General features: G+C 31.7%; 1 protein-coding gene across 1 annotated transcript in view; it reads right to left on the reverse strand.

Moving 5' to 3' along the window:
- LOC116768309 (uncharacterized) overlaps nt 1-15833 on the reverse strand; it is a 57119-nt gene that overhangs the window by 14952 nt on the left and 26334 nt on the right. The window contains exons 4-5 of the mRNA XM_061526286.1: nt 14428-14508; nt 13372-13515 (exon numbers count right to left, since the gene is read on the reverse strand). Of these exons, the coding sequence (XP_061382270.1) occupies nt 13372-13515; nt 14428-14508 (225 nt within the window). The remainder of the gene's footprint in view (nt 1-13371; nt 13516-14427; nt 14509-15833) is intronic.

Consider the following 15833-nt stretch of genomic DNA (forward strand, 5'->3'; position numbering starts at 1 on the left):
TCCTCACGCACTATTGTATGATACGTTCAATTCTATTTCATTATGTTAATCACGTACCTTAATTATGATATCTGTATGTACGTACGTCACACTATATTGTTACATTCTATCCGAACAATATATCTATGGTCAGACGTGCCATCATAACCTCTGTCCTATTTAAGAATCAATCGATACATACACATTATATGTTTGTTACCATAAAAAAACGTTCAAAACAAATCTATACATTAAATTAAATATTTTTTGTATATCACTATAATTCGTCTACGAAATCAAATATATGCATTTTGTATACTTTTCTAAGGGCGAACCCACTCAAGTAGCAAGCGGTAGTGTATAATTAAGATATGTTATACATTTAAATATACATAACATAGTTTCTTAGACCTATTATATAATAAAAGATAAAATTTCACATATGCTACGTATAGGCAGAACGTTACGATGTAGTTTATAGAATTTAAATATAAAACTACTTTACTATTGGTGATCTTAATAACTGTGAATTATTTGAAATCGTCTAAGAACTAAATCAAACGGCTTAGTTTTATAGATCAGTGAGTGGCGGAAAACACAACAGTCGCACTATTTATATCAATGATTCTACACGAGATATTTTTGTATTGCAGGTGGTATTGCGAATGTAAATTTAGAATTTGTAATCATATTATCTATAGATTTAATATCGTTATAATATTATAAGTGTTTAAAATTTTGAGATACAAAAACTAGTGCAGGGACTTTTACTTTGCTTTATAATGATAAAATTGATTAAAATGTGTTTTTGTCGTTGGATTTGGATAAAGCAAGTGGAACAAGTACAGTAGCGATGTGTGAAGAAAAGAAAGGTATGGTTTAAATGTATGTAACGTAGATGTATGTATGTATAGTGTTGGAGCATATAAAATGAAGTAAATCTTGCAACACTGGCAACAGAAAATAAAGGCCATGTCTTACGACCAGTAGTTCGCACAGATATTAAACTTAAAAGTCTTCACTTTGAATGGCACGTTTAACGTAGACGTAAATTCTTAGAATAACATTCTTTTAACCCTTAAGTCGACATCCTTTTATTACTTAGGATTGCACAAGTTATTCAAATGGTGTTAGATACAGACAGCTCTTAAGAAATAATTCCTTGCCGCCCGTTAAAATGTAACAATTAAAATGCCAGCACAATATCCTTCCTCGTATAATTAAAGGTCATTGAAAGTTTTTAAAAATATAGTTTCAGTGTTAAATCGGCCAAGATCGAATCTTGAACACCTGTGGTTTCCGCACGTCATTATGTTAACGTTCAGAAACTATACCAGATTTTATATCTCTTTAAAAAAATCTCAGAATAACTTTCTACTTGCACATAATTATTTCGTTCTAAATGCGGTTTTTTGCAGATTTGCGTCTACTCACTTAACAGTAGGTAATTTATGCATAAACCAAAACAGTGGAAATTAAGACTATTAATGGTCTATTATACAATATTTTTTTACCCAATTATAAATAAATCCAAAAATATTTAATAATTTCATTGTTATATATGTTAAAAACATCTACTGTGTATGTGTTTGTTCATTACTATCATCAAAAGATCTAAATAAGAATCTAAATGTAGGTAACTCGTACGTACGTAATTACTATCCTTAAATGACAACTAGTCTTAATTTCTCAATTCAAAAATCTTTCGAGATTGATTTTTATCTAAGAAACAAAGAAAAACCAGTCGATAGGAATTCGATACATTCAGTGACTTTATTTATCCACATAACAATACTTGTAATTTTAAAAAACTTGCACTTCGCAAATGGTATCGAAAAGACCATAACTTTATGTAAAATATACATTTTTATTGTACGCATTCCTATCAACGATATAAGCATTTGATTAACACCATAAAATACGGAATGCATCCAGTGGAACCAATAAATAAGTAGTTAATGGGTTACAGCTACTGTTGAAATAATCCAGAAATAAACAAAAACTCCTGAACGTTTAACATTAGGAGAACAATACGACGCCATTCGCTATTTCACGATTCTAAATCATAGCTATGTACAGTTATTAGTTAATTTGCCCTTCGTCAAAACGGGATTTATATTTAAGAACCGATGTACGCACCGAAGCGGATGTGTACAAATTCATTACAGTATTAGCCCTCCTCTATAACTCAAAGTAATTTTCACTGAAAATCGAATTACGATTGGCAAACCAAAATATTCAACATTTAGGAAAAGGCAAGATGTTTATGCTTACATAGCTTAAGATTGGAGACATGACTGGTGTTCTAAATCCTTCTAATACATCGGTCGATTGTAAATAGTTGTAGCAATAATATGTTTGTTAACTGACTGCCGACAACATACCTCATTTTAAACTTTTTTCATTTCAAATCAATGCTTTTGTACAGTTGTCTACTAAAAGCTGAGTTAATTGAAATAGCTTAACATTAGCAACGCTTTGATTACTCATCTGATGAAATGCAGATCCCTAATATAAGCAATTTACAAGACGTTCACATATTGCAGTATAAGCTAAACAGGATCGGTTTAAAAAGAGTAAAAGACTCATTTCCGATACAAAAACCTTAGAGCTTCCTCGCGGGTTGCTTCCGAGAACTAATGAAAGATACGTAAATAGTTTTAAGGGGTGGAAGGAACTGTGCGTCGTCGCCAAACGCCATGACTTACACCGACCGTGATTGATTGAACTGACAATGTCACTGCCAACTGTACAGTCCGACCGAAACGGAGCATTCAGCAATTTATATTTATTAAACCACCCACTGCATGATGATATCTTGATGATACTTCCTGCGACGAAATCAAACAATCACGCTACTTTCATCAAGGTCAAACTTTTTAACTATATTTAAGAAATCAACGTCGACAATTATGACAATTTATAAAATATCAAATGTCATGGTTCAGCCCATGTTGGCATGTAAGCGTGCATGCCCTAATACAAAGCTAAGTACGTAAATACAAATAAAGCTTTTTTATTGCGACTATCATTCATTCAATAAAACAAATAACGGTCTCGCGTTATACTCTCGGACGGTTACTGAAGAATTAAACGACTGTTGAGACGCCCGTAACTCTATTCTTAACCGATATGTCATATTGGGTTGTGGCAAATGCACGCCATGCATTCTGAGCTTGTTTGGGTAATTATTTTAATTTATTTGTATTATACCGCTTTACATTGACCATTGATGGGGGAAAGTATAAAGCAAATCTAAATATAAGTAGGGATTTGTTTTGTGTAATCGAAGTTTACTAGTTATAATGGGTAATTTTAAACCATATCTACAATCTACTCATAATCATGTGTAAAGTTATTTGTGTATGTAATAAAATTTGATGTATCTTATAAAATATAAGCAGGTAACGACGCATCACATCAAAACTACGGTCTTATTAAACCCATGTATAAACATTATTTGTACATAAATTAATTTTACATATAGGTGTTAGAGGTTTAGGAGACAAATATTTCTCTCTGCACATATGAAAACTCTACTCATTTACGACAACGTGTAAGCTACTTGAAACATAATGTATGTTACCTATTAAAATAAACAAGACGAAAATTGTTCGCATATTGCTATGTTATTGTTTTCAGACAAAAAGCAGGAAATTAGGTTTTTCATTCATAAATCTACATCGTAACGATAACATACGTTTATAAATAAGAAACCTTGAAAACTTCAGACGTTCAGTTTCGATATTTAAGCTCTTACTACGGGTTATGAAGTTTTCTTTGAATTACGAAACTGTATTCGTAATAACTATCGCTTGTAAGTCAAATGTTACGAAATGTCTCACATCTTTTTACGCATTCAGCGGTAACAACGTGCGTGCAGACAAAATTTATATTATGCAATTCAATATAGCAAAAACAAAATGTTCTTCATATTTTACCAACCACTATTATTTGATAATTTAAATTTGTACTATATGTATATTTTTACAAAATCTAAATAGACTAGTGTTCTACTTATAACGTAACTTTCGACGTAATTATATTGATTTACATTTTGCTATAATACATAAGATATATAATATAATATATTGATATTCGCTTTAATATATTTGGGGAATATGAATATTTATCTTATACGAAACAACGAGGAAGCTAGGATTAATGATGTACACAACATATTATTTACACAAAAACACAAGCTGTTATGATACATTTTTTTCATAACCGATATCAAATACAACCTTACATAAAATATAAAGATTGAAAAAGGTAAAGATAATATTAATACACGCATTCTGATCTAAAGGAACGTTTTGTAATATGCATGTATATGAATATAATAATCATCCCAAAGGAAGCCAGGATCGAGCTCTTGTGCAAAAATATCCTTATCTTCGAGTAATTCACCTCGTATAATGCTCCACTAATGGGTTTTCCGCACTTGAAAACTAGCCAGAAACGATAAAACGTACATCTGCAAACTAAAGAGTACGCCAAATGATATATTACAACACTTTAATCATTTTAATACCATAAATGATATTTATATGCGAAAACGCTATTAGATGTATTTAAATATTAACATTATTTTTATTATTGATGTAATCAAATGATTTTATGGCAGAGTATTTTAAAGGACTATTACAGTGTCATATGAAAATTAAGTTAGTGTAAAGTTCGATATTTACATTAAGTAATTGATATGACATCTGTGGATTCTTCTTTAAACAACGACAATCAGCGTCACAAGTCACTCACTATAGTGATATAAGCCAATAGCTTCAATAAAACTACCAGAGGAATGATAAGTCCTTATTTGAGTATTTTTCGTAATAAACATTGACATATTAAATTAATGTCGTAAATTTGAGAAATTCAGAACTATTTTCTCTCGCTTTTTAGGTTCCTGAATGTGAAATCGGCCCAGAGATTCATATATTTTTATCCTGTAACGTGGGTGTATTACGTACATGTTAGGTGCTAATTAATTATCATAGCTATGAGTTATGTGATCGTTACTTAAGACACAACAACAAGCGGTCACATTCATGATTTCTAAACAGCCTTCTAAAATCATTACGAGATTTGAAATTAATATCACAGAATATATTATAACTCGGTATATTATATCAGAATTGCATCGTATTTTCGATTTTAAGTTCGTGAATATCTCGAAGTTCGCGGAATTCATAAAAATTGCATTCCGTTCCGCGGTATAACCCATATATAAATTATCCTCCATCAGACAGCTGATACCGTTCATGACCCACATAAGACCGACAAACAGCACACTGTAAACTCCGTAACGTATTTTATAACAAATATTTAACGTATTAACACATTACGTAATCAACCATGAGCTGAAAGTCTCTTCGGGCGATGACTTATTACCTAACACATCTATGTTTCAAACAAACATTTGATTCTTCATTCAATTTATACTTTTGTTTTATTTCCGCTTCCATTTATGACATTCGCACAAAATATTCCGCCGATGTGTATGAAGATTTGATACGTCGTAAAAAATTCCAGAAATATGAACTTAGCATAATAAAAAATATAATTCTGCGATAATAGCACTTAAGTGAGAAACGTAACAATGTAGAAAAGTTGAAAATTTAAAATCATAATAGGTCATAATTATTACTTGTACAATGTATGTAAGTGCAATTTAAATCAAAAACGAAAGCTGTCACTTCATTCTGACAGTTCGCATGTCTTGCCATAGACATAAAAACATATTCTGGAGTCAACGCTGCGTAGATAATAAGCGGTTACCATATACAGTTAAGAGAAACCTCTGATGACGGTACAAAACACTCCGTAAAACTAACAGTCACCGTTTTTCATTTACCGCAAACTTGTATTTACGCCACTACCTGATTCCCACAACTTTGTCTCACCCTATATTATTAATTGAAGCAGAACCTAAATATTTATTGCGTACATTATTCAAATGTATAATCTACATACTGTAACATTTTGACGCAATCCGCCGAGTAAGTTGGCTTTTTTATTACAAGCAATTATCAAGCATTTTAGCAGATTTTTTTACGTACAGACTAAAAATACTTCATCTACCTGCGTTTTATATATAGCACATGAAATATAATGTTATTTGCTTACTGCAGTAAATGTCAAAGAACTATTTAGAGAAACCTTTGAAGACTAAAATGGAAAGTAAATCGAGACATGGAAAAATGCATTAATTGGTGAGGCAAATGTAACAGGAAGCACCGGAACAAACTTGAATCACTGAACTTTGCTAATTGAATTCTATCCCTTATTATAAAGACGTTAGAGACTCTATTTAATTGAATATAACATTTTCTATTCCTCTATGTAACATAGAACACCTTCTGTACTTTTGCTATTAATTAAAAGTGTCTGTACATTTTTTATCTAGTAAACTTTACTATGAAACTAACAATAATTTTAAATAATTTCCTAAAAATGTATATCCTTATATACTATTATATAAACCTTTTAGTTTCAAGGATTTTTTTTTATTACATAGTTAAATTCTACGATCCTAGACTACTCAAATTATTTTATGACACATAATACGTTGCACTTTAAAAAATAGATTTATAGCCAATATAAAATAAACATCCGATAAAAATACAGTCTTGTTTGGTTCCACTTATAGTATTTTTTAAATTCCACGAACAATTAAAAGGTGAGGAAGTAATAAATATGGCGTGGGAGTGGCGATGATTCCCGGAGGTGTCTTTGAACGTTAATGGAGGAAGAGATGACATCGGACGCGATGGAGCTATTATAATTGAGTTACCACCATCGGCTGGCTGTCAATGTCAAAAGAACTCATATTGGAATTGGATTTCTTAGTACTGTTTGCTGACATTTTATTTTATTTTTAATCTGTCCCAATAAACCGGGATAAGTTAATCTGTTACTTTAAATCTTAATGTAGTAAATTTAATGAAAACTATTAGGATAGAATTATTTTATACGTACATACGCGTTCTCTAAACTCCTTCTAAAATTCATCGTCGAATATGCTAAGCCCATGCAGAATAAATAATAAGTATTGACACAGATAAAAATATACATTTTTTTTTCTATTGTTGGACCGTTCGAAAATTGCATGTGATTTGGACTGTGCAATATTAAGACAATATAGTCTACCGCCCACAGATACACTTTCTTAAAACGAAAGAAACATCCACCCACGAGACCATTGACACGAAACTTACCGGTTTCAAAATCTAGTGATTTCCGAGTTCTGATATGTTGCGTAACAGTTTCAGAGATTCACCGTTATAAAAAAAAAAAAAAACAATTTTAGTACACGAATAATGCGTGTAATTTTACCTCTTCCTGCTTTTATATGAACGAGACGCAACTGTATATACGAAAGTATTCGAACGTTGTGTTTGTTACTGTCTCGTACAATAAATTGACGGATATTGTATTTTTTCAATGTAGATAAAATATTAAGATAAAACGTATAAGCATAAACTCTCATGAACGTTACTTTAGCGCACAGTTAATATGTTATGTAAAATAATACAGGGAATAAAATTATATTATAAATGTCCAGATACTTGATAAAATATTGTTAAAAATTAATTTCTCCCTATATGAATATTAAAATAAACTATTTTCTCAACTAAATTGAAATATTATTACAATGATATTTAATTAGTATTTTTTATTATTACCAATAATTTCATCCGTAACTAATATGTGCCATTTTGATTTGCAAAATTGTTTAAAACTGTTCTAGCTGATGACATTCAACTTTGATGAATTATCAAAAATATAATTTTATTTTATTATTATAGCGACCACAATAATTTGAATCTATATAAAATATTAAAAATCTTAACAACTACATCGTCACTTCATTGCCAAAGAGGCAATTGAGAAAATCATAATAAGATTTTATAGCGGTACCAACATAAGTATTGGCAATATTAAAGATAAAAGTCTGAAAAAAAAGTGCTTTCACTTTAAATAGATGTTTTAGAGCAAACCACAAACTGTTCTCATTTCAGCCGAAAAACAAAAGAGGCGATGTCGGACAATCGATTAGCGAGATGCCACACGCATCGCAGACTCCAAAATGGCAAACCGTTTCCGTCTCAACTTGATGGCCTGATGGGTATACAATATACATCCCGTTGAATAATTATTTACAGGTCACGATACGATTGCGATAATACGAATGTTTTCACAACCGACGCCCACGATATGTCGTGATGTAAACATCTTTTGAAAAAGGTAAAAGTTTAGGACGCTTCTTATAAAATCAAGCTAAGATATTACAACATTATGTAACTAATTATTTTTATTATTATATCAGCAGCATTTTCCCAAGTTTGTTAGCTAATTAAGCCATTAAATACTATTGTTAAGTTACAACAATAGTTTTTTTTTTCAGATATTCCAATGTTTATCCCACACTCAGGCTTAAATGTCTTAACAAAGGCATTGTCGTGTATTTTGTAGGGCAAATCTCAAAACTATATTTTTTCTAAACATATATTTTCAATATGGCTGTAACTTAACTTTAATTTTGTTAATATTCTTACAATTTTTTACTCGGATACACTTTAAGACAACAGTAAATCTATTCTAGAATTATGTTAGGTTAAACGTAGTTATTCATCGTTAATTTGATTTACTTGTTTTAATTATATTTCTATATAGAATACTTAAAAATTATCTGAAATAAATGTAATATTTCTAACCTTTGACACGACACCTCACTAGCGTACCCCATTGACTCTTTAAGTCCTCTATCTCACTGCGAATATTCAATTCACTGCTGAATATTTTCTGCTGGTTTATCAAATTTTTACGACCGTTTTTGGAATCTTGATGAAAAAACGACACGAACTTGTGCAACGGACTCATTTTTTTATATTTAGTGATGGCAACCCACGAGCATGCTCTATCCGAATCCGTATAACCGATTAATGTTCAGAACATTTCGTGATGCTTGATGTTCTTGTGACACTGGATCACTTGTAAGTTTTTTGTGTTGCCTCGACGGAAGCACGAGCGACAGTGTAGGTTGTATTCGTCTATCGCGCTTTCTTCAAGAGACTTTCATTGGACCGCTCACCCTTGACGCCTACACCGGCATTTTTTAGTAAAAACTATTTCGTGCTAATTATAATTCATATTGCAGTGTCTTTAAAAAAAGGTTAATTATATTTTTTATATCTTGTTACTACTACTATTATTTTAATTTAAAAATGGAAAACGTCACTTGATACACATTTTTAAAACCTACGTAATTTAATCTTGCAATAATTTTCATACCTACAGTTTTATTCTACCAAAACTTCTTCGGTGTATATTCAGTGATAAAAAACGCCAACAACACAGCAACAAAAAGATACAGTTATATAAAGTGTGATACGTAATTTGAAACAATTAAATTTCAGTAACAACAATTACACGTACTAAAACAATATGGCGTATCAAATGACGTCACCGGTCTTACTTATTTATATTTCGTATCTCGATTCACAAATCGTATACGTGAGACAATAATGTCCAATTATCAATGAAACATAAGGAAGTAATTAAAATCCGTTCACATTTTTAAAAACTAAAATAAAGTCACGTTTCCATCGATTCCAATGTTTTTAATAACTAATTTCGTTTTAATAATTATGTACGCAATCGGAACTGTCCTAACATATTTCAATAACTCAGTAATACTCTTTAATAACATAGTAACCGAAAAAAGTAAACTCTCAAATAATTCTTCATAATCAAACTTTTTTACTTAACCAATGCTTTTTTATTATGCTTAACCCGAATGTTCTTACTGTCTTAACCTCGAGTCATCTGCGCATTTTTTTCCATATTTATAAATGGAAAATAGGAATAACAAATGATATAAATTCATTTTATAAACTAGTTACGATATATTGTATGGTTTTCTTTTGATAGTATAAGAATAATATTTTTTTAATATTTTCGCGCCAGCTTTAAGGGCGGCTCAGTGAATATGGTAGAATATTTCAATAAAACTAATATTTTCGGATGGACTATCGCGTTTTTTATTATTTTACTCCTGACATTTCAGTTACTTTGCAGCAACCTTGATCACGGGCAGACGAGATGATATTTTCATCACGTCTCACCTTTCAAGGAGTTGTGAAATCCTTCGCAGCGCCACATCGACCCTATTTTGACGGGAAATCTCCATGCTCGGCCTATAAAATACAGTTTAAGACCACCATGAAAGCCAGTGGGTGGAACAAAGCTCAACCACTCACCGCACTCATCTTAAAGCCAAGCTAAGGCTTTGACCATACTGGAGGCGTTAGGCCTATACCTGGTATAACCTATCATCGACAGCTTTCACGACCTGGAAGTAAGGGTTAAGACTGCGGCATCATGAGGCTTGCCTCACTGCCTCAACTTCGAGAGTGATCACAACTCAACTTATAACTCCTTATCCAGTCTTCGGGTCGTGGACTGTCCTTAAAAGTTCAGCAATCTATTACACAGCTTCATTCAGTCTTCCACCAACTGAAGATCTCCAGAGAATATTACGTGAAGGCCGTTAGTCGGGAGCATTTCTTCCTCCAGGCGGAGTGGCTGCTTCTCCTTTAGTGTCGTAATAAGCTCTATATTCTCCTTAAATGACGTAATAAGTTCCCTAACGGCGGGTCTCCTCTTAGAGCGACGCCATCAAAGCAGAGAGATCATCAGGCTGCCCTGGCACCTTCGACTGTGATCCTCCTACAGAACTTTAGAACCGCCTCTGATCCACTTCCTGCTGACGATGACTCCTTGTACGGACCCGTCTGTTTCTTACGTCGGCCTCAGCGGCATATTTACTAATCTTACTTCTGACACCAATTGTTACGAGCTCGTGTTTAATTAGCAATTTAAACACGCCGTTAAAAAGAAATATAAATATTTACTTTATTAAGAACGCACGTAATATCGCTTGTGTCACTTGTAGATATTTCATTTTACAAAACACTGACTCTTAACCGACCTCGCAGCCCTTTTAGGCACAACAATGTTATTTCTAGAATATTCCAAATCATTATCGTTACATTAACAATAGGAATATTCTAGTATACGTATAGCTAAAACTTTCGTCCACCCCCGAAAATATTCTACCATATTCACTATGCCACCCTTTAAGGTAACACGACAATATATAAATTTAGCATCAAAAAGATTTTCTAAAACGTCTGAATTGTGACGAAACAAAACAATAGAGGCAACAATTTTGAAATATAATATATAGATAGCATTTAACAACGCGTATTATTAAAATGGTTTAATCCTTAACAAATACATAATAACTATTATAATATTTAATAAATATTGGGATTAGCTTAAGTATGTATCGTCACACTACACACTATACGTATCTCGTATCTCATTCAATATCCTACGTTAATATAACATGAAAGATTCAGGAATGAAAACTTTTTAAAGCTCGAGATAATTTTACAGTCCATAGATAATACGAAAGTTAACAAAAAAAAACAATAATATAACTACATTTTTTATCTATGGCGTCACACGCACTGGAATCGTGGAATATTTTGCTGTCAACGTTTTTTATTTGTCGGACGAATTATAATCTTGAGTACCTAACTGTGTGGAGGAAACACGAAGGAGTTTGTCGAATAGAATAAATGTGTTCATTTAATTATTATTATTGCTTATTTAAAAGAAAACTAGTTATAGTGACTACATTTATAGTTACTAAGTGCATTCAATGTCAAACTAAGATCTGGCATTTGCCAGACTTCATACATACATCTACGTGGTTACAGTACTGAACAGTGCACCCTTAATCCAAGTTAACATAATCACACTACATACGGAGCGTTTCCAGTTTGTCATTCATAAATCTATGCACAGTTTCCGTGAACTCCACAACACATGCTAAATTAATAGTATGTGAGATAAATTAACTATCGCTAGTACAAATTAAAAGTACATTCCATATCGTCGTATAAGTATTTAATATCAGACACTTGATAATTTTATTCACTGTAATTAGAAATCGAAGTGACACTTGAACCATGACAGGTAAGATAGGAAACAAATATTTTATGTTAATAAAATCAGCCATCTTGTAAGATTTTACATTTTGGTTTGGCGAATATCAAAGATTTTAATTTGACATTGACACCTAATTATTTTGTAAAAAACTTTTTTTTTTATTTTTATTAGACGTACTGTAAAGTATTTCTTATAAGTCTAAATTTGCCAACCTTCGAATTATGTCTTATTCCAAAAATGCAAAAAAAAATAAATGTTATTATTTATTAATTTTACAAAATAATGAAGTAACATTAAGTGTGGTATAATAGTTTAGTTAATCATTTTCAAACTAAAATAAAATCAATTTGAATTTGTTATGGCATGAGATTATTATTATAAAAACAACATGAGAGAAATCTGGTAATATAAATAATTTTATGACTACCATTCACCGTAAACATGAACAGTCGCGACTTGTTGAGAAGCGACTTCAAACTTACGATCTCGCAAAGAATACGCAAATCACTAATAATTTGCAAAACTAAAACATTGGTAATAACAATTATCAGCAATGAAAAGGAATGATCAACCACTGGCTGAATAATGCCTTTGCTAAATTAAATTATTTGCAGCAGTCATGAATGAACTAGGAAATAGCTAACTGTCCTATCCGTTGGCATTACGTATGTAAGCTAGGGCTCTTCGTGGTAGCTTATATGTTCTACGGCTTCCTCATTTATAATTATCATCAGATAAATTTATTTATTTCCTGATCGTTTATATGTTATACAAGTAACTAAAAAAAATATTTCTTAACATTTTAGATAATATGAGTTACAAAGTAAATATTTAAATATATGTAAGTAATAATAATTATAACAGTTATAGGTAATAATATGTATAACTTGTAATGTAATGACGTTCATAAAATTAACATGTAGCGCCACCTACTTGTTATAGATGGAACTTAAGTTTGAATAATGTTGTTTTTATATCCAGCAACAGATGGCGCTGTTGAAATAATTTTGTTTTTGTTTAAATTTACCAATTGTATAGAGGAAATTATTAATTTTTATAGTTATAATTCTAATCGTTATAATATACAAACATATGCACGTTATATATTTTTATATCTCTGGACTATTACATTAAACTATTATAATCCATATGATGAATACAATTATTAAATAAACACAAAAAAATCATTACTTTTGACAAAAACATCAAAATTCTTAAAAAACCTATACAATGGAAGCTTTATGAAATCTGGTTTGCTATCACTTATAACCGCCATTAATCGCAATAATGCTTGCGTCAGATCCATTGAGTAAATGTACGTACGTCAAATGAGCTGTTTGTCATTAAAGATAAGGTTATCAATCTCACCTTTGGTGGTTGCGAGAGTGCTGGGTCTCTGCGCCGGGCGGTGGGCGACGGGTTTGCGCGGGGAGGGCGGGGGGGCGAGCGAAGTCCGCGCCCGCACCGACACCGGCGACGACGATAATTTTTGCACGACGCCATTTTTCTTTGCTGTAGATTACACCATCATTGTTACTTTTTGTCCAAACTAAACGCACTTCACGTAGAATAAATAATATATGATGAGGAATATTAAATAATAAATATTGTTGTTATAATTATAAAACTATCAATCACATGTACAAATATTTTGTATTGACATTGCCGTGTCATGAAAATAAAAAAAGTTTACGTAAGTTATTTCAAAAATGGAACCCTAATATACATAAATAAAAGTAACATTATATACATAGATTTGCAAGTGACAAATTGCAAGTCAAATAAAAAGTCGTTTGACACACTTTTTAAGGACACCTACAGCGGTCTATTGTTTTATAAAGACATTGCGCAACCTATTAAGAGCTATATGCATATTATAAGCGAATTAAAAGCGTTGTCTTAGACAACTTTTATTTTAAAACAAACGATAGATATTTAAGTCCACTAGATTAATTCTGTGTTGTCATTAGTTACAACTCACATATTCTCATTCTTAACGTGAATACTTTCGACTTTCATTTAACTGTTACGTCAACCACTTAAGATGAGAAGTTATCATTTTGTTTTTACCACCACAATATTTTAGCATGTAAGATATAGCTGTAGGTATAGCGACATAGTATGACGTCACACTGATTGCCGCTCGATTTGTGAGCCCTATTTTAATACATTATACGTACAAGGGGAAAGCGTTTGTTCAGTTGTGTAAATTATATTTTTAAGTTTTTTATTTTTATTTACTGTACATAATATTCGAGGACTATAATTGTTTTGTGGTTTTAAAGTGAATTGACTTGAATATTTTTTTTATATCACAATTGAGAAACAAATTATATCCGAGCTTATAACGCATGAAGTAAATGTCGCATAGGTTTGATGCGGTCGGTGAAGTTAGTGTTAATTGTGAGTAACCCACTGACTCACCCGCTGTCGGGGGTTGCGGCGCCGTCTGGGGTCGACTAGGGGTTGTAGGAGTGGGGACGCTATCACGCTTTTTCCCATTTCCTGGAAATCGCATACTTAATGTCATTCACACATATTTTATACATACAATAATTTAACATACCTAAAGATATGAAATTAATATCCGAAGTAGTTTTATCCTATAGTACAATTTATTCCATACATTTTGGGATTATAATTTAATAGAAAATATATGTAAATAAATACATAGATGAAATTAGTTATCAATTTACACGAACAGGTCGTAAACATAGTGATACATGTACATAATGAAGTAGCACTTTCTAAATACTAAGTCGCTCACAGGTGTTGGATTTCGGAGCCGATCGTCTTACAAGAGTTAAGAGTTAAGACACTTCAATGATATTAATGATTTGATATCAAATTTACTCATTTTTGCTGGAATTATGCAATTTGACGGTCAAATATTACTTACTATAACAAAAAAATATATTATATTGCGATTTAATATTATTTTTGTATGAGTTTACATCCGAGCGAACAATCGGAGGTTTATTTTAACGTTTTCTAAGTATTGAAATAAGAAATAAATTGTTTCGATTACATAACTGTATTTCTTGACAATTTTTTTTTATTTTCTTTTTTTTTTATATAACGATATTAATACCGAGAATTATTTATTATTTTGTAACATAAAAACATTTTACTGGCGCTACGAGATAAATATCTCATACCCGTGAGAAGATTGCACAACACGAATGATAACGTAAATAAAAAACAATGAGAAAACGTATCAGTGTGCCTACCACAAGTTTGAATAAACAAACTTCATGCGGAGCGTTTGGTGTTATTCATACGTTTTCGTAGATTATTTGGTTAGATGTAGAGAAGAGTTTGGACGGTGGAGGTGAGCGCGCATTAAACCTACACCTGGGTCAGTTGAAGCCCCTCTTCCTGCAACGCAATGGACCCGGCACCCGCACGGTGAATCCATGCAATCCTAAGAAGTTTCATCGTCGTCTCTTAAGGTTGGTTATTGAATGAAAAACGAGAAACGCTTCGTATGTATTGCGACGGTAAAAACTTGTGGTAGGCGTACCGAACGTACGTCACGTTATGTATAGCGTAGAAAGTTACTAAGACTATTAGATGTTGAGATAATTTGCCAGCTGTATTTTATATCACATGCAAGCACTTCTACTGCTTCTTTGATGCAAACATACCCTTCTTTACAAACAAGCAATACTTTATGCATTCAGTAGGAATAATTTACAATATGTTCAGAAGTTTCAATACTTAGAATACTTACAGCTTGTTTTGGTATAAAGAACACTTTTGTAATAAACATTGCTGAATAATATATAATTTTTTTTTATTTAATAGAAAGCGTTTATGCTTACTTCACA

The sequence above is a fragment of the Danaus plexippus genome, chromosome 4 (assembly GCF_018135715.1).
Source record: "Danaus plexippus chromosome 4, MEX_DaPlex, whole genome shotgun sequence".
In the NCBI taxonomy this organism is placed as follows: Eukaryota; Metazoa; Arthropoda; class Insecta; order Lepidoptera; family Nymphalidae; genus Danaus; species Danaus plexippus.